The sequence below is a fragment of the Anser brachyrhynchus genome (assembly GCF_964034855.1).
Source record: "Anser brachyrhynchus genome assembly, chromosome: 11".
Taxonomy (NCBI): Eukaryota; Metazoa; Chordata; class Aves; order Anseriformes; family Anatidae; genus Anser; species Anser brachyrhynchus.
In genome coordinates, this window is record NC_137706.1 from 11,447,778 (window position 1) to 11,473,625 (window position 25,848).

A 25,848-nucleotide genomic window follows, 5' to 3' on the forward strand; every position below is an offset into this window, starting at 1 on the left:
AGCCGTGTTGGCACTGGGAAGGATCAGGATCATGTGGCTGGGGGTGGGGAGGGTGAAGCTGCTGCTGAAAGGGCAAGTGCCACCCGTGTTTGTTGGGTTAGAGCCGCTCCTGAGTGGCTGCCTAAAACTTCTTCTGTCTGATCTGTCCTTGCTCCCCTGATCTGAGCAAAAGGCTTCAGTGAGCTCTTCAGAAGGCTGTTCTTCTAGTAAATGTCTCTATGCATGCAATTAAAGTGCAGGGCCTTTAAGCTGAACTACTTTTTTAGTTGTTATTTGCATGGAAGTACTTCAACCACAGGTGGAAGTGCTGCAGGGTTGGCAGTAGCAGTTCTCAGAGGCCCTCTGTAGTCATTTTTAGGACAAGACTGAGTTCTGCTGGCTTCCGTGCAACTGGGAGTTGTGCAGAGCCCAGATGTGGTAATTTGGGTAGGAGACCTGGAAGTGTTCACCTTTCTTAGCTCTTTATGCTGTCCATCATCATAAAGCCCAGCAGTTTGGCTGCTCAGTACTGCTCCAGTGTCCCAGGCTGATAAGGTCTGATCCATCTGCATGTACCAGTGTGGGAATGTGATGCCTTACAGCCCACAGGGCATGTCCCCACTCCAGTCACCTCTGAGGCCATATGGCGAGGTTGTAGTAGACATAACGATCATATATCTCAGTGTGATTAAGTCAGTGAGCTTGCATGCTGCAGACTAGCTGGTACCTAGCTTTAGACTTCTGATTCTTATGTAGATGGACTCAGGGCACAGTCTGATGAACCACTCCTGGCTGCTGTGGGTCTGTGCTGAGTTTATTTCCTACAGCCCGCAAGGGCTGCTGCTGCCACAAAATGACAGTGTGGGTATTTGGCTGTGGATGTGAGCCCCTGAAGACACTCCTCTGGGAGAGCTGGTGGCTGTTGGTAAGTAACTCACCTGGGTGCCTCTTGTGTAGGGTTTGGTGTTGGATTTTGTTCCCTGAAATGGCTGATTTTATACAATCTTCCTGCAAAGAAGACAAAACCTGTAGATTCCTGAAAAGTCTGTATTTTATTTTAATGTTTTGTTTTTAATTTTATTTTTTTGTTGTTTTTTTTTTTTTTTGGCCAGCCATTAGTGACTTGGCTGACAAACCAGAAAGCAGTGTATAGTGACCGGAGCATTTTCAGCTTCTCCAAAACTCTGGTACCTCTGTCCGTGGAAGCACGGAGGTGACCAGCTCAGGCCACCTGCTTGCGGGCAGGCAAGCGGGTTTGCAGCAGGCTGTACTCTTGAGGGCCATTTAACTGAATATCTCCTGGGTGGAGCTGCCTGCTTCGAGCACAACGCTGCAGATGGTGCATGGAAGGCTCAGGTGCTGCTTCTTGGAAACCTACTTGTATAAATGTCCTTACACTTATTCTCTGCAGTTAATGAATGTTTCATTTTTACAGCCTTTGATTTCAATTTACAATGTGGCTTGCTCGTCCTGGCAGTCAGCCTGAGTAAGGCAGCTGTACCTTCTTTTAATAGGAACTATGACCTGTGCAAAACAACTCACATTAATACGTCTCTGTAACGGTTTATTTCAGCTCCTTTCCATGCTTTTTTGTCTAATGGTTTTTATGCTGTTTTTTGCTTAGCTTATCAAGCAGCAGATTCTCTCTCTCCAGTTTAGGAAGGTAAAACTACATTGCATTAAACTTCTCTGACCAAACACTTTGCTGGATCTGGCTGCACACGATTAATCTGTAATGCTTTAGTACTAATTAAAGAGAGCCCTGGAGTGGTCTAACAGTTTTATCCTGCATGAATGCATCCCTAATACTTGCCTGAACTGCAGACAGCAAAGTGAATGTTCATTGTAATTCCTGCGGTAAGGTGCAAGAAATATTCATATTCCCTAGCCAAAGGATGGGTGTACAGTTTGTTCAGCTACTTCTTGATATTAAAGCGAGACTTCCATACAGAGACCTTAAAAATTAGATGTTCCTGCCCTGACGCTTTCAAAGAAGGAATTTTCTTCTTTCCCCATCACCCTCTGCCTTATCATGAGGATCCTCTTTCATTTGGACTCTGCCATGAAATGCACTTGCACAGTGGAACTTTAGCAAAAGAGCACATTTGGAAGTCAGTGGGCATTCCTGGTTTGCTGCAGAAGCAGGTAGAGGATTGACTGTGGATGGAAAGGCCTCTCCAGAACACCCCTGTAGCTGTGGGATTGTTAACCAAAAGGTCAGGAAAAGAAAACTGGTGAAGAAGAAAACACTTCTCAGATCTTGTTTTCCTGCAGGCTACTTTTGTATGGAAATCCCTCTTTAATGTAAAAAGGCTACTGAATTGCTGGTGTCCTATTCCTAGTCTACAGGGCTTTTTCTGCAGCAAAGGTGCCGCTTCAGGAAGGCTCAGAGGAAGAGTGGCTGCTGCCTTGTATCAGATTTCTTGAATGCTCTGAATTACTGGTTTAGAAAGCAATTTGAATTGGACAAGTCTCGTTGCAGCTGGAATGAGTCAGCTGAGAGCCCCACAGTGCTGCAGTCTCTAAAATCCGCCTGTGACTAATACAATGGTTTCTTTGAAAGATTAAAGAGACTTTCCAGGGCTCTCTGCCAAGTGAGCATTGGGCAAGTCTCGTCTGATTCATCTGCTGTGCCTGTGGAGTCCCCAGCTTCTGGTGATGCTGCTTTCCTAGAGCATTCAGTAGCCTTTGCTGTATTTCTCCTGACTCTGGGATTTGCACTGAAAGGACCAGGCTTACTCGCAGTGCTGCAGTGGCGTGCTACTGGGATTAAACTTGGTCCTGAGTGTGTCACTATGTGTGTGCACATCACCTTTTATTTTTTAAGATGCTGATCCTGTTGCTCTCTTGCTGGTGTATGAAATGGTCATTGATGCTTGGGACATTTTAACTTCATTATGTGGATCTAAAAAGGCATTTACTGGTCTAGGGATAGGGATCCTTAATGAAAAGGCCATCAAACCCCAACAGTAACTGCCTTGGCACTGGATTTTCTGCCTTGCTCTTTGGAAATGGGAGTTATTTTTCTCCTGGGTTTGGGGTATGGAAAGGTTTCTCTGCTTTGGCATCCACAGCCCTTTTGTGGCCACGTGGTTGGGTAGAGAGTTGCTTGCCAGGACCAGTCTTTGGGGACCATTGATTTCTGCAGAAAGGAGTCCAAGCTGTGGCATCGGCTTTTTACCATCTGTCCCACAAGTGTGTTTGGATATAGCCAATGCTCATAACCCTTGCTCAATAGATGAGTCAAGTTTGCAACAGCCCTAGCTGCTGCCCCCTTCCCTTCCCCTCGCCCAACGCAAAGTGCCTGGGAGCTGGGTGAGGCTCACGCGGCACACCAGCTGTTTGCTGCTCAGGGATTCATCTCCCTGCATCTCTCATAAACTGATGCTGGTGGGAAGCCAGAGTGAAAATCGCAGCACTGCAACCTCCAGGTAAGTTTTCTGGGTGGATGAAACAAGCAGTTGCTGTGGCTGGAGCTCTCCTGGCACCTCCAGCCGTGCGTGCAACTCATTCCATGCTGCAGTGCCTGTCAGCGCACCTGCCCTTGCCGGGTTCATGCTAAGTGTGGATTTTGTTTTCTCCTGAAGCAGACTGCTTCCCCAGCAGGTAGAGCATGAGTAGCAACAGTGCCAGCATCCTGCCTGCGAGCTGGGGGCTGCTTGTGAGGCTGGGGTCTTCCTCATGGAGCCCTCACTACGTGCTGAGAGCCCTTCTGCTCGTGGTGGAGCTGTGTCAGGAATGGTCTGGGGGTTTGTTCCACCTCTTGCATGTCTTTAGAAGCTGATCATTTGTTTAAGGAATGTGTCTTCCACTGCTGAAAATGATGTAAGTAGAGCTGCTGGGTACCAGTTACATTACAATACTTGCTGTTTCTCCTAAGGTCCTGGTGCTTGAGAACTTGGGGTCCTCTCTTACAGTGTAAACATGTAGTGTGTTAATTGCAGAGGAGAAAATGAAAGAAGTTCTTCCCTTCCAAGAGAGCCAGAGTACTATCCAAATGAAGATCCAAGTCGGAATTAAATTCTTTTCCTTTTTTAAGGAAGACCAAATCTTCTGGAGCCTCTCTTGGTGATGCTCCAACAGGGTTGGCTGTAGGAATACATTGATTTAGTGCCACCCCTGAATAGTATTTAAATGACTGGAGAATCTATGGTTCATTTTCATGAGCTTCACAGATGGTACTGGCTATTTGGGTGGTTCTGGCTACTTGCTTGTCCCAGCCTGAACTTCGGGGGCAGTGCATGGACTCATGGAGTACATAGCATGAGTGCCTACCCGCAGCAGCAGGTGTCAGCTTTGGATATAATTCCTGAGCTCAGAAGGGTGCGAGCCAGGTTCAAGTGCCACATGTTCAGGAGCCACGTTCAGTTCACACTTGGCCTGAAACTGCCATATAAAATCTTCACAAATGAAATAAAATCCCAGTATAGAGCACAACGCTTGAAACGCTGATAGTGCAGTATCAGGACTGTGAAGCTAACTTTGTTAGTGTCTTAGTTTGAGCCTGCTGGCTGATCAAAGAAATGCTCAAGTATAATCCAGAACTAAAATGATTCTTGACATTCATTACCCTGATAGCTTCATATACAAAGGGGTTGTCTCCCAAATGACACTTTAAATTGACAGAATCATCTTAGCAGTGAAAAAACAGTCAAATACCATGCCTCTTGACTTGTAAAAAGCCTACTGTAGGGATGATGGGAGGGAAGGAGGGCATTGATAGCAAGAACACAGCACAGACATATTTCTGAGATGAGATAGGTAGGGGACCCTTTGATTTCTTTCCAGTACTTTGATCTCTAAGAAATGCTTCTTGAATCTTCCAGGAGCACCTTCTGCGCAATCATTTCTCAGCTGACGGAGGAAACCCAGCCACTATTTGAAACCACTATCAAATCCCGTTCTGTGTCCGAGGACTCTGATGCTAGATTCACGTGCATAGTGACAGGTAACAGCGTCTTCAGTGAATAACCTGGTCCTGCCTCACTTGCTGGACTTGCGCTAGTTAAACTCTAGAGCAAGTGATAACAAGGCAGCACATAACAAGCGCAATGTTGTCAGGCTGCCAAGTAAAGATTCAGCAATTGCATGGTGATTGCAGATGATTTCAGCTTTAATTTAAGGGGGGAAGGTGGGGAAACACTTGAGCTTATAAAGAAGCAAAGGCATAACGTAACATCTTAAGCAGAGCAGATTAAAGACCAGAAAATGTAATATGATGATTACTTCTTGGGCCAGTGACGTTTTATCTTCCTAATCTCTGCTTCTTTCCCAATCCTGGACTCCATAACTTAGGAATGTGCAGTTCTAAAGACTAAATCTGTTATACTGGAGCCACCTTCAGCTCTGGTTGCTGGCTGTAAATTTGCATTGGTGACAAATGTGTATATCTGTCAATGTCTGAAATAAAGACCAGTTTCTACCCAGTGAGCTTAAATCTAACCCTGAGCAGGAACGGTTTAGGCCAATAAGAGGGGAAAAGGGGGAGACTGAAAAAAGAGGGTATTATGGTGATGGGGCATGGCAACGCACTGGTATAAAGGCACGCAACTCCTTTGATGGTGAGCTTTTGTCTTTTAAATATAGGGATGCTAAAACCTTTTCTTTTTTTTCATAGTATTTATCTGTTTATGACACTGATCCTTCCTGGTATTGCATATGTTACTTATTCAGACAGGTTACTCAGGGAGAGAACAAGCTTGCAAGTTCTGGAAGGAGGAGGTTATCTCCAGTGAGCCTCTTAGTCACAAGTACCACAACTTGCTTAAGATTTAGGGGATCTAGTTTGCCATTATAACGATGCTGTAAATAAGCTGTATACAAAGAAGAGCATACTGAAGCACTTCTCTGAAAGACGCCTGCTTTGAATTCTTGGCTCTTCTCATATGATACACTTGTTTTACAGGTCTGACTTTCTGAACTTGCAAGGCTACAACTGGTACATTTACTTCATTAATGCTTAACTTTAATAGACCACTTCCTGCTTCTGTGGTAAAACTGGGCTGCTAGGGATGCCTCCAAGCCATGCCCTTCAGTGCTTCATTACAAGAGCTTTCCGATTGAAGTTATTTAAAAGGAGAAGCTTTACATATTGTGCAGTGGCATGTAACTCACCATTTTGCAAGCCAAGAGTATCACAGGTCAAAAGCTGAGTGATGTTTGGATGCGTTATGAAATCCTGAGTAATAGCAGACACAGTTCTCTCCTCATTCTTGCCTGAAAGTGGGGAGGTGTGCGAACCCAGGGCATGCCTGCTTCCTGTAGAGACATGCAATAGCACTGCTTTACCTTTCAGGATTTCTTGTCCCTTTTTAAAATGCCTAGTCCTGGCTTAAGTCTCCACCAGCTGCATTTTGCAGAGGACAGTTGCCTCTAACAAGCCTTGTTTCTTCTGAAGTCCAGATGATACTTTCAGCTCCATGTGGGCCCTGCTAAGGTGAGAGGTGCATGTGTGCAGCTGAGCTCTAGTTCAGTTGTAGTTATACTGGAAGTTGGCTGTCAGGGTAGGAAGTGCACTGCGCATTTGAGGACAACAGTCTGGGTGTGATTTTAGGAGAGGGGAGAGGTACTTCAGTCAGCCTTCTAAAGGCCACGTCCATATCCTCTCCAGCTATTCCAGGAGAGATGCTGGAGAAACTCTTCACTGTGCAGGAAACATGCTGCCAAGGAATAACAGCATCTGCTTGTACCAAACGGAAGTACATCTACAGACAGACATGGTCTTTCTCCTGTCTATAGCCTTTCCTGTGGTCTGCCCTTGCTGTCTGTAGGCAGGAGGCTGCCTTCCTGCTTTGGCTGACCTGCTGATGCTGTGTAGCACAACCTGACGTGTTACACCAAGTTGAAAACTTGACCCGATACTTGTCTCACTTCCTAATAAAGTGAAGGAAAGCATCAAATGAACACCTTCAGCATGTAACCTATTGCAGTATTTTTACACCTAGTAAATTAGACTGGGGAGCATCTTTATGCATTTAAATGAAGAGACGCCCTTCCCCAGTTAGGAATTTTCACAGAATAGCCCTTAAGCAGCTTGGACCACCTGTTCCACTTCGAACGTCTTGCATGTGGGCTGCTCATCTTGGGATCTCTTTGGGACAGAGGGGCATGAGGTGGAAATCAAACTCCTGTTGTAAAGTCTAATCAGGAGTTCAGGTATCTCCCCTGCTATGATGTTTACATTCAGCTGGGAGATACTACAGGGAGAAAGGAAGTGGCGATTGCATCCCTGGCCAGTGACCAGTGTGGAAACAGCTCAGTCCCACTGCTGTGGCTGGAGTCCAGGGACACTTTGGTTCATAGCCCTACAGGAGGCAAAGGGCAGACTGTCAGCTGCTCCTGTTGTGACTCTCAAGCCCCATACACAGATACATGACCTACAATAACATCTTCATATTTTTTTGCTGCTTCTTGACTGATAACAAGTTCCAGGGCAGTCCCACATCTGTGAATACCAGAGACTCGCTGGTCACGTCCTAGGAAGGCAGTGTTTGAAGAATCAGCCTCCAAATTTGCTGGGAGCTGCAAGCAAGAAAATAAGTCTGGGGCAGACTTCCTGATGCTCTTGGGTGGTCACACAACCCCTCCTTTCCTCCAGCACTGTTCTGCCTACTACCAGAGCGCCTAATAAGTCTGACTTGATTGTTTTGGGTCAAATCGTGCATCAGTTATGACATATTCTAATTTTTTTAGACAAAATGAGTTCAGCCTTTATTCTCTGAGAATAAAGGGAACAGCAACGCTTCCTTTTCTTGCGTGATTTCTTACAGAGCAGAGCGCGCCCTACTTCTCTGCACCAAGTGGTTTCCTTGGTGGGTCTGGCTGGACTTCAAGACCTCAGGGGCCTCATCCTGCAGATCCTTTCCTATCAGTAGCCATTGGGCTCTTCTCTTTAGAGAGTGCCCTTTACTGAATGTAGTGCTACAAGGATTTTACAACTTTTCAGTTATACTCTGTATAGGGAAGGGCGATGCATGCTGATGAAGTGTAGGGGCTCGGATGAGGGGGCCTGGGTCTGTAACCGCTTGTTAGGGAGTGAGGCAGTGACTGCCTCCAGCCAAGGCCGTTACGTCAGTACTAGGGAGTGCCAGCTTACACTTGCAGCGCCATTTCAGCCCTCCTTAAGCAGGTTCTACCCCTCTGACCTTGCTGCCCAAATCAATGGCTCGGGAGCTCATTCCTGTGACTTGTTCCGTGGGTCAGTGCTTGTGCTGAACAAGTGCCCGGCCTGGTAACTCACCCACGCTCTGCAGATGCTGGATCAACGCTGCCATCTGCACTGTGGCACTTGTGCAGGGTGGCCCATCCCCGGAGGGGATGGAAACAAAGCAAAGTGCCCAGAATCGGTGCGGTTTCATCACAGAGCTATGGGGAGGAAAGGGCCCTGCCTGCAGCTGGGGGAAGGGGGCTGGAGGTGGAGCGAGCGGGCAGTGCAGTGGATGGGGGACGGAACGAGCATCAAGGATTTCAGCTTGTTGCATCTGTGGGAGCCCTCCTAGGGAAACTTCTGTCTCATGAGAGGAAAGTGCTTGGATCAAGGATGTGTGGAGAGACATGGGGGCTGTGAAGAGGGGTGGACGGGTGGGTCTGAGGAAGGGGTAGGTAACAAGCAGAGGTGGGAGATGCAATGCCTGGGTTTGGGACAGCCAGCAAGAGAGAAGAATGGGGAGCAAGTGGCACTCACAGACCGGGGGCATGGAGAGGTACTTCTTTTGGCGAGCGTCTGTCCCCCTGTCAGCATTACTGGAAGTCTCCTAGCCTTGGGTAGGGGTGGTGGGGATCTTTAAATTCATGAAGCCAGAAAGGGCCAGGTCTTAGTGTGACTTTTCCTCTCCAAACTGCCTGAAGCCCTCAAATAGCTTGTGTAGAGCAGAAACAGAAAACCAAGATTATGTGCAATTGTTTCCGAACTCTTTTCACCTTCCCAAGTTTCAGAAGCTTAACTCCCCCCTCCTCTGCCCTGTAAAATAATAATAAAAAATTGCTTTAAACATACTCTCTGAGTGATTTTGGATGGCTGATTCAAGAGCTGTTTTGGATAAGGTCACAAAAGCTTTGAAGGCTTCCCAGACTTTAACAGCTTCAGGAAAAAGAGCGTTTGATCTAAACTTGGCAATTTCTCCATGAAAAATCCCTGCTTAGAAGGTCTTCCAGGCCGTGCAGTGCAGTGCCTGGCTGTCACGCTGGAGCAATGCCGCCGGAAGACACACTTCCCAAAAGCTTTTGCTGGGCCTGAAGACACCCGGGGAACGCGGCGGGAGCCTGCCCTCCTCCCCAGGAATGTGTGGCACCTTTCTGTCTGTAAATTTCGGGCGCTCGCTGGTGAACGCAGCAGACCAGCTGCTGGCAAATCCCTCTGAGCACCAGCTGCATGGGGGCTGCGAGAGGGACAGGCTTGGGGAGGGAGAGTGCCTGGTTTGTGAATGGCTGCTCTGTCTTGAAAGGGGCCGTTTGCAGCCGCCGCCGCGCTGTGGATGGATGCTGTAGCTGCCGGCATGACCAGTGGTGCAAAGCACCTACCGGGGGCAAAGCCTACCCTAAATTTATTAGCTTGTCTGACAGAAGATGGATGCCTGTGCCTGCAATGCCAGCAGCGGCTCCCCTCCCCAGGCAGGATTAGGCTCCCTGGCGTGCCCATCTCACCATCCCCTGCTTGACTCCTGTTACAGCCCCTGGGGAGGGACGGCTGGCAGTCACAGGCAGGCAGCTGGGCTCTGCTGTTCCCAAACGCTCGACTGGGCTGTGTGTGGGGTTGGGAAGCCTTTCAGCCTGCGGGTTTCCAACCAGTGCTTGCCCGTAGCTCCATTTTGCTGCCAGCTGGGGTGTTCAGTGGGGGCTGGTCCCTCGCTTTGCGGGCTGGCACGGTGGTAGCTCCTGGTGGGGAGCAGGTAGCCTTGTGTATGCAAGTGTAATGAGCCAGAGAGAGTTCAGGCTTAACAGAAGGAAAAGCCTTTCATCGAGGCACGGTGCAGCTATAGAAATTATAGTTCTTTCCGGCAGATGTCAGCTGGGAATGGGAATCAGATGCAGAGGCCACGGGGGGACATCACAGGACTTCTTGGAAATGATACGTTTGCAGTTCCCAGAATGAAGTGCTGTGGTGGCTGTTCACACAATATTAGGAAAATCTACCTGCCAGCTAGCTGTGCTAATAGCCGGGGCGGGGCCCTGAAAGTCTTGTGTGCAAGACAGCCCTTGGCAAGGGTAGGATTGCCCCGGATGAAGTGTGAACTGTGTATGAAAACTATTTTGTTCCTTGTCCCTGGAACAGAAAGGAAAGAAACCACCATGGGCTCGTTCGGTCCACAGCCCTGCTGCCAAGTGTAGTCAGTAGCTAATATTTATGGAAAATATAAGCAGCAGGGTCAATCCGTGGTGATTCCTTTGCTAGGATACTCTTGTGGCTTCCTGCGGTTAGCAGTTTAGGGTTCGTTCACTTCAACCACACGTATGTGAGGGTCAAGGGGAGAGCTTTGCATGAAGGGCTTCGGGGAGAAAGTCATGACTTGGCTCCCTGCAGAAGAGGAGGGAGCACTAATGAACACAAACCAAATGGCAGCAGTGGAGGGTGAATGAGGCAGCGAAGGGTGTGAGAGATCTAAGGGCAGTGAGGGTGAAAAGGGATGCCAGAGGCAGTGCAGGGTGAGAGACCTCAGTGAGGAAAGGAAGAAAACAGAGTAAAATCTGGGCTGTGGGAATGACTGGGTCACAGGGGTGGCTGTCGTTCTCATCTGATAGCAGAGCAGGAAAGGAAAACTCCTCCGAGAGTACTTCCCCAGCCTTGTTCTGGTCGGAGCAGGATAAGTCCTAGGAAAGGCCAGAAGATGGTGGAGAGCCCTGATGAGCGAGGGGATGGGAGCAGGGAGTGTGTTGGAAAGCGGATGGTGAGGAAAACAAATGATAAATGGGGAGGAGATTTGGTACATCCTGGTTTAGCTCTGTCTGGTCGAAGGCATTTTGAGTCAGCCAACACCAGAGCCAATGCATGCTGATGAGTCTTTGCTCCCACTTTTTGCTCCTGCTATGGGACCTTCTTTATGGGAACAGACGTAAGCTGGGCTCAGGCATTGCTGCAGGTTCACGGCTCTTCTGGCTGGTGCAAACAGGAGGCTTCTCACCCTGGAGATTAAAAGGGGCCTGGCCAGCCCTGAAATCTGTGGGCTAGCCATTGGGAAGCGTCCAGGAATGAATGGTGGCCACTTGCTCAAGCAGTTTTCCCCTGAAAAATGCGCTGCTCCTGTTCCGAGCTAGCGCTGCGGTGGGTGGGAGGCGCTGGCTGTGGCCAGCTCTGGTCTGTGTGCTCACCCCGGCTGATCCACCACCGCCGAGTGCGGTGGGGAAGGTGGCCGAGCGCCCAGCTCGCTGGCCAGCCAGTCACACACGTCATGATGTCATTCTACGGAAAAGGCAGGTGACATCTGTTGTCAAGTGACATTTGTAGGACACCAAGCTGGCTGTGATGCAATCAAGGTTGCTTCTGTTCAATGGAAACTTTTGGATCAGTTTACAGGCTGTGACACTTAGCAAAATGTTGAGGGCTTCATGGAGGGGCGAATGCCTGTTTTCTAACCTTAGCCTTAATCTCATCAAAACATGCCTCTTCACCTAAAAGCGACAGTGCGCTCACCTTCTGCTCCCAGCCAGTGTTACAGGAGATGGCCATGTGATTCGCTCTCCTCTGTTCAGGAATGAAGTGTTGGGATTTTTTTCTCAAAAATAGACCTATTCCTAGGAGTGATAAAGGACTTGGATAAGCCCATCTGTTTTCCACTCACAATACTTTTTCTGCTGTGTGATTTAAAGAATGCGGTGAGCCCAGAATAACACATATCCTGTTCTGCCAGAGCGTTTTGTTTTGCTGATGATTCCTTGTCCCCGCAAGAGCAGACTTGCTGTGCGGCTGGTTGCAGTGTTCCTCACGCTGATGTCCATCTGTCTCCTCCGCAGGGTACCCGCAGCCAGAGGTGACATGGTACAAGGATGATGAAGAGATGGACCGCTACTGTGGCTTACCTAAGTATGAGATTTTCCGCCATGGAAATCGCCACACCCTGCAGCTGTACAAGTGAGTAAGGAAGCTGGAGAGTAGTTGGATTTGCTGGTGGGAGCATGTTTTCGTGACTTGGAGAAGCTGGCTGTCAGCAGTGATCCCCCCAGTGCCAGTGCTCCCCATTGCAGTGTTCCCAGCCAACCCTTCCCAGTCAGCTCTTCACTCTGATGACTCCCAGATCACATCAGGATGAGTCCATTACTGCATCCAGGGACAGCAGCCATGCTGGAAGCAAGAGGAAGGTCGGGAGAAATTCCCCTCCCTGGAGACTTCCAGTGCTGTAACAGTGCGTGCTGTTGCTGCAAGAGACGGGAGCAGAGTGTTAGGACTAACCCGAGGTGAGCGAAGGGAAAGCACTGGCTACATCCAGGATGATGATGATGGTTCAGGGATCAGGCAGAATAAGGACAGAAGCAGTTCATACAAGTGTCCTGAGCAAAGACAAAAGAGGGAAAAGGGCTGTAGCCCTGCCCCAGGAGGGCCTTTCCTAGCTTCCACTGAGAGGACAGGGAAAGGAAGGGCTGCTTTGGCATTGCACTGAAAGAGTCGAGGGCCTCCTTTATTCAGCCCAGGCTACCAGCTTCCTTTAACTTTAGGCAAGGACTGTGTTTCTGGAGAGCCAGGGGCATCATGTCCTCAGCAAGCAGAGACCTGTTGCAGCTTGAGTCCTGGATTTGGGATGTCAGACAGAGACCTGTATTGCTGATAGTCCTGCGATCCTTGTGATTCCAGCGTGGGCTTTTCTGCCGCTCCAGGTTTCCACGTGGCTCAGTTCTTGCAGGAGCGGGGAGCTCCGTGGGCCAGGAGTTCCAGGGGGTGAAGGCAGAGGTGTGCGTGTACTTGCGCCTGCAAAGTTAGGTGAGAAGGCTCTGGTAAGGCAGCAGGATAGAGGAAGAGCAGGAATGTAAGAAGCAAAGTTAGTCTGTGAAAAGCTGAGAGGAGAAGATCTTGTGGAAGAATGTGGCTGAGAACAGTCAGGAAGCATGGTGCTGGCCGTTCCTCCTTCATCTCAGCCCTCTGTTACCAGAGTTAAAGCCCAAAGGGAACTGGGCACTGGTTTACATCCGGGTTGCTTATCTGTTAGTGCTGAGAGCAGGCAGAGCCCAGGGACAGAGGCCAGCCCCAGGCCTCCAGACCTACCGCAGGCACCTTGGGCCAACATCTGCATCTTCTGGCCCCTCTGTGGCAAGAAGTGGGAGAGGGCATGTGTGTGTACGCAGCTGTAGTGCTTGGGGAGGACGGGCAGGTCTCATGCAGAGCTTTTGGTTTCCAGGTGCCGAGAGGAAGATGCAGGCATTTACCAGGCCTCAGCTAGAAATAACAAAGGCATCGTGTCCTGCTCAGGCGTGCTGGAAGTGGGAACCATGACGGAGTTCAAAATCCATCAGAAGTGGTTTGCCAAAATTAAGAGAAAAGCTGAAGAAAAACTGCGAGAGATAGAACAGAGCAAGAAACGAGGGAAAGAGAATGTGGAGGTGGAGAATGTGCAGGGAATGAGCCCCGATCGGCTCCAGAGAAAGCGGAGGCTGGCCAGGGATCTGAATCTCCGGTCGGGAGCCTCTCTATGGGAGAAAGAGGATGCAGCAAAAGTGCATGTCGGTGATTCTCAGTCCAGATTCCACGAGGCTGAGTTGAAGGAACAGTCAGTAAACAAGATGACTGGCTTACCAAACAAACTGGTAGCACCTTTGAAAGCAGAGGTAACCACCAATGGAGATGCCTGTTTGGAAAGTGCAGAAGAGAATGGGAATGGCTTTCTTGCGTACATCTACGAGACAGTGGAAGACCTAGTGGCTAAGCCAATGGCCAAAGACTCCGCAGCTAAAAAGAAGAAGAAAGTGGAGGATGCTCCAGCAGCAAAGCAGGAAGTTTCAAAGCGAGAGGAAAGTGGGAGAGACAGGACAAAACCCTCAGCAAATCCAAGGTTTGCCCCTCCCGTCCCCTTACGCAGGAATGCACATCTGAGGGTGGCAAATGATCAAGAAGTGGAAAATATTCCAAAGATCAAAGAGTCTGGGAAAGCTGTGAATCAGGATGCTAAAATTAATGGTGATGTGCACTTCTCTTTGAAAGAGATGTATTTTGATAATCAAGTGAAAGCAGCAGCAGAGAAGGAGGAGGCAGGAGCCAAGGAAGAGGCTGCGAGAGAGGCTGCCCTGCAGCCCGCGGGTGTCAGCAGGCAGACAGAGGGTGCTTCACCATCCTCAAAGGTGTCAAAGGCAGGACCTGCACCACCTGAGGGAAGGAAGAGCCAGCACACAGCACAGAAGTCGGAGGGACATAAAGCCGTCGGTCCAGAGGTAACTAGAACAGATCTCAGCCAACGTGGTTGTGGTGCAGCACCAGCCCTGGGAGGCTGTGTGCACCCCAAGGGAGCTGCTGCTGCAGCTTCGCAGGTCTCCTCCAGCAAAAACACCCAGGAAACTGTCTGGGCTTTGTGTGCCCAAGTGGCAGAGCTTCCAGCTGAGCACCCCATCTCCGAATAAATGTCAGACGAGGTGGCGAGGAGAGATGTACGTCAGGCCCTGCGGCTGGACAGCTGGTCGGCGAGCGGCCCGGGGCGTGCTGCGAGCTCTCCGGTTTAATCGGCAGCCTGACCTCATGCAGAATGCTTCCAAATCAGTTAAGCAGGGAGCTGTGAATGGCTATTTTTAGCTGGGGGTGGATGCCTTGTGTGTACGTGAGACTGATGACATCTGTTCAGTTTAGCAATTGAGCCTGAGCTTCAGCCGGCGTTTAATGAGCCCCCCATGCAAATGAGCGCAGCGTGCCAGGTATGCCACGTGAGCTGTGCCGGGCAGGGCATTGAATTTTGTTTACAGTGCAACATGTATACAGTAGATCTGGGCTATTTTTTGGCTCTCCCCTGTTGGAAAAACTCTCTTGCAAGACTCATTGTGGTGGCCATGCAGAGCCAGAGCACCGCACCTGCTCCTGACCCTCACTACGTCTTTTAGTCAACTTCTATTTTTGTCACTTAACCACTTAACCTGAAGCATTTTCCATGAAAATATTAGACTGGAAGCTACCAGTTTTTTGTTTGTTTGTTTGTTTTGTGTTCTTTTTTAAATTGGATGAAGCCTCCTGTGGTAAAGGGTTCTCTGAGTCCAATTTGCAGATGCCATCAGGATCTGGCATCTGAGCAAGGGTAGGTGCACACTCTCAGTACAGACCAAGGCTATCGGGCGATGCACTCCGGGTGTAGCACGTCTCCCTCAGTAGGTAACGCAATACGTCTGGATGTGGGGACATCCATGGTATGGAAAGTGGGACTGCCGGCTGCTCCAGTAAAAAAAAAATCCTTTCTTCCTCTTCTAGATTTCTTTAACCATAGATAGGAGCACTTTTTATTCTCAGAAATATGCTGCTTTATGCAGTGAATTGAGCGTCTGGGTCCGGGGCTTAAAGCAGTGAAGCCCACTTTAACCCATCAGCATCACACATTGCTGCATTAATTATTGCTGTGTGTGTAAGCCCATGGAAAAGCAATTCTTTTTCTCTCTCTCCTGCATTATTCTGCCCCTTGCTCTTAAGGAGGGTGGAACTTTGTGTATGGCAGCCAGGCTGTCATCCCTCAGCTTTTGACAATACATCAAGGTATTTTCCTCTTCAAAAACCCACTCACAGAGGAAACCTGTAACTTGACAGCTAGTGTGCTTTTTGAGCAGACAAAAAGCTTTTGATTTGAATTTGAATGCTTCAGCTAGTTAGTGTTGCTGGGGGAAGTACTGAGGCTTTTGTGTGAGCAAATAAGCCATTTTAAAATCCTTTGTAGCTGACTCCAAGTGTGTTTGAGAATACTTATGCTCTCCAGGACAAAGATTGCTTTTTATTTTATTTTTTAAATCTTTCCCGCAAGCCAGACAGAGCCTTAGCAGTGTTTTCCTGGTCTTGGGACCTATCTGGTCCTTGTGCTCACTTCTCTTTGAGCTGGATTTATCTGTAGCAGAAGAACTTTATAAAACGTCAGCCACTAGCCAGGTTCTGAACATCCACATGCACAAGGGCAGAGGTAAAACTGGGTTTGAATGAAAATCACCCTTGCAGTAGTTCTTGTATAATTTTGAAAATGGTGTTTTTATCGTATTTCTTTTATATGCCCCTAGTTTAGGTGTTTCACAGTTACTTTAGGAGAGGTGCTTTTCTAAAAAGCCCCCAGCAAGCTCTTCCGAATGAGCTTTAGTTCCTGTGCCCCCAAGCCCCAACTCCTCTTCAGCCAAAGAGTTGCCTCCCTTGGCAGCACTGTGGCACAGAGCTCACTCTGAGCGTCCATCTGTGAACCTTGTTTTCCCCAAGCTTCCTCTGTGTGCCGTGATCCTTCGCACTCTTTGCATTTGAACAGACGGACTGGGGCTGTGCAGTGACCATCCCCATCCCTTTCTGTGCCACTGAGGACCAAAAACTGCAGTCCTAAGTATGAAGTGCCACAACCCTCTTTACCCATGGACCTCATTTTGGAGGCTTAAAACTCCTTCAGGAGAAAAACTTGAGCAGCTCTCATCCTCTGCAGGCAGGACATCCTCTGCAGAGATGGGGAGGACAGGCAGGTCTATATATAGGGGATGGGGAAGCTGTTGTATGACTGCCCCATTCCCATGCTTTTGTCCTGAAGCTGCTAGCTGAGCACCAAACAGGCACAGCATATATCGGCGGTATCGCTACCTCCCCTGAGCCTTATCCTACAGAAACAGGTAGTGTCCCTTGGCTGGAAGAGTTCACCAGATCTCCTCGGGATAAAGCTCAGCCATCGCAGTGGGCAGCTTGCTGAAATGTCTGCTAGTGTGCAGCTGCAGTCGGAAACATTTGAGCTTCCCGAATGTCAAAGAAACAGGATGGTCAAATAGCACAGATAACGTCAGGGTGTACAATTTCGCTATAAATCATTTAGGCGGCCTCATCCAGATACTGTGTGACATGCCAATCGCCCCATCTCAGAGTGGAGATTGCAGATATAGTGTCAGGGTAGTACTGACTTAAAAAAGAGCATGAATTTTATACAAGGTCTTAGCTGTTGAAAACGGGAAAGCGTTGCTCCTTGGACAAGTGCTGTGTTGAAGGAGCTTATATTTAAAGCCACTGAGTGTTTTCGAGAAGCAGATCTCCTGCCTCTTGGTTGTACTGCTGTGTGTTGAAAGGCAGCAGAGTTGGAGCTGACAATGAAAAACCACTTTGTGCAGTGTGACAGGGTGCTGTGGGGCTCACTACCATGGGACGATGGCGAAGCAGCAAGGCCCTGGATGAGTGAGTACCAGCAATACCAGGTTTGCAGAGTTAAGATTCAGGATTCGAGCAGAGGCTGGGCAGTGCTGCATGGTACAGATGGACCATAAGCACCACGGAGCAGACCCAGACAGTAAAATAATGTTTCCCTTTTTCTTCTTCGACTAGGTTGCAGGAGCAGTGGGACAGTCTGCTAGTGACCTAAAACATCCAGTGTCTGGCCCAACAGTAGATACCGGTCAGCAAGCCAACAAGTTAGAGGAGCCCAAGAAGGAGACTCCAGTTTGCCAGGAGACCAGGGGGTCTGGAAAAAGGACGAACCCCAGGCTGAGGCCTCGGGAGCCACCAAAGCCACCACCAGCAGACCACACACAGCCCCACAAGGAGCATCCTCCCTCTAGGAAACAGTCAGAAGGACATTCCCATACTCTTGAGGGCAGAGAGGCCCAACAAGGACTGTCAAATCAAAATGTCAAGAGCCAAGGTAATAAAGAGCCATTGCCAAAGAAACTGAGTCCTCCAGAGCCTGGAGAAAATACTCCTCCTGAGCAAAATGCACATCAGGTGATGGTAAAGGATGGGAAGAGCAAAGAGGCAGGCTTAGAGACATCTGGGAGTGAGCCCTGCGCAGAGGCAAGAGGGAGCAGTGTAGCAGAGTCATCCCCTGTGGTGGGAGGGACACGTCTGGGGCTTCGGGAGGCTGAAACACCAGCTCCTGCTTCAGTACAAGTGGCCAAGGAAGAGTCGTCCCCTGTGGTGGGAGGGACACCTCTGGGGCTTCAGGAGGCTGAAACGCCAGCTCCTGCTTCAGTACGAGTGGCCAAGGAAGAGTCGTCCCCTGTGGTGGGAGGAACACCTCTGGGGCTTCAGGAGGCTGAAACACCAGCTCCTGCTTTAGTACAAGTGGCCAAAGAAGAGCCAGTCCCCACTCTTGCAGCGGGGACGTTGGCGGCACAGGAGGCACTGCCTGCAGCTCACAGCAGTCAGGGGAAGGAGTCTGCTGCAGGGGAGGCCCCGTCTGGAGCCCAGCTGCTGCCTCCTGCGAGCAAAGCCACGGAAACCAAAAAGGCAGATGGATCTGCCCCACAGGAAGAGTTTCCAGCCAGTGCTTCAGGGGAGGAGAGTGCCAAACAGGTGCCTGTAGTACCTCAGAGGAAGGAAGGAGCAGAGCAAACAGCTGCAGCTCCAAACCAGGAGCCAGCAGCACCTTCGGGCACTTTTGAAAGAGGCACTGAGGTTCAGCCACAAGCACCACTGGTCCTACCAAGCCCCGAGAAACCTCAGGAAATGACTTTGGAGGAGAAGATGCAGCACAAAAACCTTGTTTCCTCCTTGAAGAGCTACCTCCTGCTGCTTTTAAAAATGTCAGATAGCAGCAACAGTGACACAAAAGAAGATGCTGAGCCCAGGGATGAGGAGCAGCCCACTGCAGAGGAAGCTGCGCTCCCAGAGATAGGCATTGCAGGCCTGAGCCCCCGCACCTCAAGGAGAGTTTTGGAAAAGGTACAAAACAACCAGCTCTTCCAGACAGCAGAGAATTTGCCTCTGACACCCAGGACAACCAGGCGGATCACAGGCCTGATTCATGAGGAATTTGTTACCAGCAAAGAGATGCTGGCTTGCAGGCCTGTGCCACCAAAGAGACGTACAAAGGTGGCTCCCGAAGCAGAGGGGTCATCCCAGCTCTCTGTGCCATCCATCGTGGTGGGCAGCGTGCCAGCAGCAGGAGCGGGACAGCCTCCTAATAATGCTCCCAACTTGCCTCCAGTGAGCCCTGAGAAAGAGAGCCCTAGTGACCCTTTGGTTGCGCTACCTTGTGCCACACCAGAGGAGCTTGCTTCTGGGGCCCGTCGCAAAATATACCTGCCAAAAACGAAGCAAGCTGGGGAGGAAGAGGAGGCAACCCCGGAGAGCCAAGGGCATGCAAGAAGCCCTACTGTTTCACCGCGGCAATCCAGAAAGAACGCAGCCCTGTTGCAGACACCTGCCCAGGCTCCATCCCCTCCAGCAGAGCAACGCTCGCCAACCCTCATGAGGAAGATGGCCACGTTGGAGGTTCCTAAGCTGTATGATGAACCCACAGGTGACAGCAGCAATGATCCCGAAGTCCCTGAAGATGCTAAGCTGGAAGGGCAGCCAGCAGAATCCAAGAAAGCAAATAACCCGTTTAAAGGTAAGGAAAGAGGTAATCCCCATGAAGCACATTTCCCTGTTGCCTATGAAGGGAGCCTGGCCAACCAAGCTGGTGAGAGCCACCTGGGGCCATGTGAGTTTTGTGCATTTGCAGGGTTTTCAACATTGTCTTTTGTCCGCATGAAAGCCCAAAGTGTGCTCCAAGTATTTGCAAAGTCAGATGTAGCTGGGTAAGATGGGCCAGATGCTCATCTGCCCGAGCACAAGAGATGCACAAGCACATCTGCTGCCACCGTTCCCTGCCGCGGTTAGCACAGAGGAGGCAGAGGAAGGCCAGAGAGAGTAGCGCTGAGACTGGCTGTGTCCACAGCATGGACTTCCCAACCCAAGGGAATGACAGAACTAACTCTCTTGTTCTTGGCCAGCATGCCCTTTCCTCATGGTGCCTCGTGCTGGTCAGGGCTCCAGTGGGTGTAAGCAGGGTGCACACGCCTCTTCCGCCTCTGTGGTCCATGCTGATGTGTTCCCTGGTGGCAATGACTTAGAAAAGGCTTAATCCTGGTGTTGAGGTGCTTGCAGGAGCCAGCTGATAGCCTCACTGAAATCAGCACTCTTAGAATCATAGAATCACTTAGGTTGGAAAAGACCTCTAAAATCCAGTTCTTGCAAAAGTAAGGGTAACCTTACTGAATACCCACCTTAGTAGATAAATGTTTCCTCCTACATTGCCTAGTGTTCTTCTGCTTTGCCTCTGGCTGAGCCCCACTAGGCATTGCAGTGCTGTGCCGTTGAGAACATTTGTACCACTTACATCCCATCATATTTAGAGCTCCGAGACCTTCTCTGGGAAAGCAACGTTGTACCAGGCGACGCTGTGCTGATGTACTTGTGATACCCACCACCTAAGTCCGATGCAGCAGCACTGGGGTAGGCTGGCCTGTCCCCAGAGCTGCAGCCAGCATTGTGTGTCTCACCATCAATCTCTTTGCACCCTGTCCTTAGCTCCACAGGTGATTCGTAAGATCAGGGCTGAACAATTTTCCGATGCATCAGGAAACCTGAAACTTTGGTGCCAGTTCTTCAATATTTTGAGTGATTCTAAGCTGATGTGGTACAAGGACGAGATCCCTGTAGCAGAAGCACAAAGGAGGTAACCTGCCAGCTCCACTTCATTGTAGTCCTTGTGCATAGCCCTGGGTTTATGTGTTAAATCCAGCTCTGGCCATTGTGTTTACTGCGGTAAAGGTGCCCCTTTTCTTAAGGCTGCATGGGAAGCTCGTTGCATGGCACGGTACGTTGTGAACTTTATTTGCTCAGTGCCCTGGGAGGGAGGATTGCTCGGACAGGGAACTGCTGCCCTACTTGTCCTACTGATGCTTCATCTAGAGTCTGGCTCAAGGGCTGATGCTTTGAGTCACGGAGCCCAGGGGAGGGCAGGGGCTGATCCAGACCTTGGAGAGGGCAGGGAAAGTGTTGTGCCCATCTCAGAGCTTGAAAGCTGGGAGCAAACTACAGAACTGGGACCCCAAGTGATACAGGGGAGGGGAGGGCTGGTAGCTGTGCTGGGAGGGCCTGCACACTGCACTTCCATGCAACCAACACTGGCAAGCACCAAAGGAGAAAAAAGTAGCTCTGGTTTTGCTCTCCCTACCCCTTGCCACTGCCCTTGCACAGGAAAAGAACTTCTGTGTGGCTTGTATCTGGGATGCTCCTTTGGGTGTGTTATGGAGAACAGCTTGTGCTCAAGCCCAGGTGAGCTCTCGCTTGTGTGAGAACATCATCCACATTGGATGAGATTTGCCTGATGCCTCTAAGAGTCATGTGAGTGAGGATCCTTTAAAATGGGCAGTCAGAACGAGATGCTTCTGGGGCACCAGTAATGTCCTGCAGCAGATACTTGAGCTGAGGCAGATGGACTAGGAGTGTCCGTTTCCTTCTAGCTGAACAGTGTGGCCAGCTCAGCCGTGGGTCTCGGGATGAACGTCTCACCTCCTTCCTCTGCAACCTGTTATCCCTTGCCAGTTCACGCTGGCCATGCAAGGCAGAAATGGGCTTTTGGTTCTTGTGGGGACCAGTCTGCCCGGTGTGCTGCCACCTTGGCCAGGGGATGCCAGCCCAAAGCTTGGTTCTGCAGGTTCATGTTTTATTGGTTCCTTGGAAAGGGAGAGGTTGCAGGGTGGGGAGTAGTGTCTGCCCTCACTCCTGAATGGCTGAAAACGTGGCAGGAAGCTGGACACCTCTGTGTTTGGCTTCCAGCTATCTCATCCAGACAAGCATTTATTAGCCAGATACAGCCCTGACCTAGCCACACTCAGAGGCAACCACCTTTATCAGCATGTAGCCCAACCCTGGCCAGAGTTTGCAGGGCTTGCCTGGGAGATGTGCACGTCCGTGAGTATGAAGGGCAAGCCTCCTGATGCCGTGAGGTGCCAGGGGAGCAGCTAGGATGCTCCTGCCTTCCTGCATGCCCACAGGCTGGCTTCCTTTCCAGCCCTCTGCCTGCCCTCCAAGGTCAGCACGGTGCCCACCGCAGCACCCTGGCTGGTGACGGGGCTCCAGGTGTCCCCGTGCACTGCATGAGGCTGACACCTTGCTCTGATTTCTTCCAGTGCTGGCGATGAGGGCCAGGCAGCCTTGGCCATCGTGCAGGCATCCCAGAAGGACTGCGGGGTCTACCGCTGTGTGATCAGCAATGAGTACGGCACTGACTCCACTGATTTCCCGCTCAGCCCAGAAGGTGAGGAGCCTTCAGCAGCCTGGTGGGCTCTTACAGCTGCCGGGGTGTGCGGTGGGGTGGCACGGCGAGCCACAGGGAGGGTTTGGTGCTGGGCTGCAGAGCAGGAGCCCTGCAAGCCACCTTGGCAAGGTGCATCTGCCTCCACGTGCTGCTTTGTGAGCAGTTCGTGCCTTCCTCCTTGCCATCCCTCCGTGTGGAAGTGCGTGGGCCCTGAGGAAGGATGGGATCCTGGGTGAACCCTGACTCCTCTCCTGCTTTGTGTCTCCTCCAGTGCTGTCAGGATTTATCTTGCGGGAAGAGATCGAAGGTAAGGGTGATGTGCTGACAAGCTGCTGCCCCCACCACCCCACCTTGCTGTGGTGTGGGCAGGACGTGCCTGCGTTGTCCCTTCTCACCAGCTCTTCCCTCCACCAGTTGGAGAGGAGATCGAGATGACGCCCATGGTGTTTGCGAAGGGCTTGGCTGACGCAGGCTACTGGGGGGATAAGTTCTTCGGGCGTGTGGTGAGTGAGGACATGGAAGTGGGTGCTGGCTTCCTGCGCAAAGCCTGCCGTGCCAGAGCCATCTACGGCCTAGAGCCCGTCTTCGAGTCCGGCCACACCTGCGTCATCAAAGTGCACAATTTTATTGTCTTTGGGACCAAGAATGAGAACAGCCTCATCGAGAAGAACTATGATATCACCATACAGGTGGGCACTGCAGGCTGGCACTCTTGTGGGGATACCCCACTTTTTCCCCATCTGTTGGCACCACGGTCCCCAGCTCTATGCCTGCCTTCTTTATTTCCTTCCAGTTTTTGAATGCTTTGGATGGGTCAAGCCATATCCCTGTGGGCTTCAGCCCTTCTCTCTGAGCAACGCAGAGCTGCTCAGAGCTTTCCTGACACTTGTCCTTTGACTGCTGGGACAGGGGAACAACTGGGAGCGGGCCCAAGGGATGCTTTCCCGGGAGGGGGGTCCCAGGGCTTTGTTGCAGGCTGGTTGGCACAAGGAGGGACAGGGCCCTGACTCTCCTGCTTGAATCTCCAGGAATGTAAAATCCAGAACTCTAGCCGTGAGTACTGCAAGATCTTTGCTGCTGAGGCACGAGCCGTCCCTGATTTTGGAGCAGTGCCTGAGTAAGTAGGGTGCTGCAGCCCCTTGGGCTTGACAGTGGGGCAGAGCTTCTTGGGAGATGGTGGGAGGGTTCTCCATGGGGCACTGGGGACATACCAGAGGGCAGCAACTTCTCCTGCTCTCAAGCAGGAGACATTTTGGGGGAAGGCAAAAGCCAGAGACTGATGTGTGGATCTCCATTTGCTGAGCTGGGAAAGCTGGTGCTTACCCCAGCTGCGTGTTACCACACAGGATAATTCCTCTGTACCTGATCTACCGACCGGCTAACAACATCCCTTACGCCACAATGGAGGAGGATCTGGGTGGGCCCTGTGAGCAGTACTGTGTCACCGAGAGAGATGGCAGCTTGGTGGCACGAGGCACCTCAGAGATTGTGCTCAAATGCTGTGCCTTCCAGCATTGGGTATACCAGTGGACGAATGGAAACATCCTTGTGACTGACATGGAAGGTAAAGGGATATTCCCACCCAATTCCCGTGGCCCTTCACCACTCATGGGCTTGCAAAAGGAGGAGAACTAGCCCCAGCCTTGCCCTCCTGACTGTTTCCCTATGTGCCTTGGAGCCCTGCTTCAAGGGTGATGAGCTGCCCTTGGCTCCAGTGCCCATCCTTGCCTGGGCAGGAACTGGTTGTCCTCCCTTTCATTGCAGGAGTTGGCTGGAAGATGACCAACGTGCGGATAGCTACCAACCTCAAAGGGTGAGTGACCCTCCAGATGGTGGCATGGGGTGGCCTCAGGCTGTCCCCAGCTCCGCTTCTGGTGTGGGGCACGATAGTAAGCGTGGCCGGGCTCCATCCTTGCCATCCGGTGGGACGTCTCCGAGCACGAGGTGAGGCTGAGTGTGTCTGTGTTGGCAGGTACCAGGGGCTGAAGGAAAGCTGCTTCCCCTCCCTGTTGGAGCAATTCGCAGCCACTCACCAGTGCAACCATTACTGCAGCATCCTGGGCCTGAAGACTCTGGAGCCGGCCAAACCCAAGGGCTCCAAGAGCCCCTCCACAGGCAGGAAATCAACCCAGTCCAGCCCCCAGCTTCCGAAGAAGGGGATGGCGAGTCCCCAGGGCACCCGGAAGGCTACTGTGAGCCCCAGGAGCTCCCGGAGAGCAGTGGAAGCAGGGGAGGCCCAAGCAGCCTCCAAACTCAGGTCTGGAGAGGGCAGCGGGTCTGGTTGCCCGCAGTAGTCGGAGCTGCGGCCGTGGGGACCCCCGCTCCGCCCACCAGCCCAAGCAGCCGGAGGGCAGCGTGCAACTGCGTGCTGCAGCTGCTCTCATCCCTTTGCTCCTGCCCCGGCTCGTCACGTTTGTGTTGTGTGGTGTGTGCTAGCGCAAGCCACTCGACTGGCTTCGCAGCAGGGCCGGCACAGCTGTGGGCATTGTGGCACCCACCCGTGGGCCCCCTCTCACAGACCGCTCTGTAGAAGCTGCGTGGGGCCGTGCACACCCCTGCACTGGGACTTGCTTTCCACTCCTGCCTCTTTCCATTTGGCTTGCTTGAACTGGTGCATTCAAGACATGGGCCGTCAGACCAGCTGCCTCAGGCTTTGCCTATACCGTGCCTCATTCCTGGCGGTGCCCCAGCGCTCCCCTGAGCTGAGCAGGAGTATGGGCTCTCCTCCTGGCTCCCAGCTCTTTTCTGCTCCCCCAGCACGTGTCACCACTCCTGTCCCTCTTCATGTCCTCCGTGAAGCCCAGACAGTGCTCGGTGTCAGGGGTGTGAACCAAACCAGAGCCTGACTGGTCCTTTGCATGCTGATTTAAATTGTTTTGCTGCAGTGGGGTTTAGCGGTGAGCTGCAGCACTTGTGCTTGCCTGCTGCTATTGCTTGGGGCTCTGGGGTGCAGGCCAGCCCCGTGACAGGGTGCTGGTGTCAGTGCCAGCAGCTGCATGGGGCCAGAGTTGCACCCCTCTCCTGGCCTCCCTGGCCGGGTGGATGCTGAGGGCGGTGGTGCTGCTACAGGTAAGGATGCTCTACCTCACATGGGGCGCCCAGGAGCGGGCAATGCTGGCCGCGTGTGGTTAGCGTCACCCCCGCTTGGCGCAGTTACCCCAGTGGCAGTGTCTGCCCCTGTCCCTGCTGCCCTGGTGCCAGACAGAGGCCAGTTCTGGGCCCCACGGCCGTGTGCTCTGGCCGTGGTGGGAGGCATCGACGAGTGGGCAGCGGTGCTCCTGCTGCGAAGTAAAGCTCCCCACAGTGGGACAAGCCTCCTTCGTCTCACCCCATCACCTTCCCTAGGGCTTTGGAGAGGCGTGCTGGGTGACAGCAGTGCCACACCTAAGCATGGCGAGGGTGGTGGCATCTGAAACGGTGACTCGCTGCAGCCTGGCAGAGGAGGGAAGGGGCTGGGCCGGGAGTGAGGTGTGCTCCAGTGCCCTGGTGCTGTCGTCAGATCATTGTAAAATAATGGTGTACATACATGGCCGCCTTGGCAAATGGGTGTGCTCGAGTGCAATAAAGTGAGAAGGACTGGCCTGTTCCCCGGCGCTGTGGTCGCTATGGAAAAGATGAACCCAAGCACGGCGGGACGGGGAGGCTTGTGTCTGGGGAAGGAAGCAGCTTCAGCTGACAGCTTTACCCCATCTACGCCTGTTGTGGGGAGAGGAGAGGGGCTGGGGCTGGG

The 25,848-nt window shown here is 51.5% G+C and overlaps 1 protein-coding gene across 1 annotated transcript in view; it reads left to right on the forward strand.

The window, feature by feature from the left end:
- The window catches only part of ALPK3 (alpha kinase 3), a 34,173-nt gene extending 8,469 nt beyond the window's left edge, over positions 1–25,704 (forward strand). The window contains 12 exon segments of the mRNA XM_080607576.1: positions 4,806–4,927; positions 11,926–12,043; positions 13,302–14,328; positions 17,417–19,421; positions 20,384–20,531; positions 21,991–22,118; positions 22,390–22,425; positions 22,533–22,807; positions 23,147–23,235; positions 23,465–23,682; positions 23,883–23,931; positions 24,091–25,704. Of these exon segments, the coding sequence (XP_080463702.1) occupies positions 4,806–4,927; positions 11,926–12,043; positions 13,302–14,328; positions 17,417–19,421; positions 20,384–20,531; positions 21,991–22,118; positions 22,390–22,425; positions 22,533–22,807; positions 23,147–23,235; positions 23,465–23,682; positions 23,883–23,931; positions 24,091–24,412 (4,537 nt within the window). The 3' untranslated portion in view covers positions 24,413–25,704.
- The last annotated feature ends 144 nt before the right edge of the window (positions 25,705–25,848 follow it).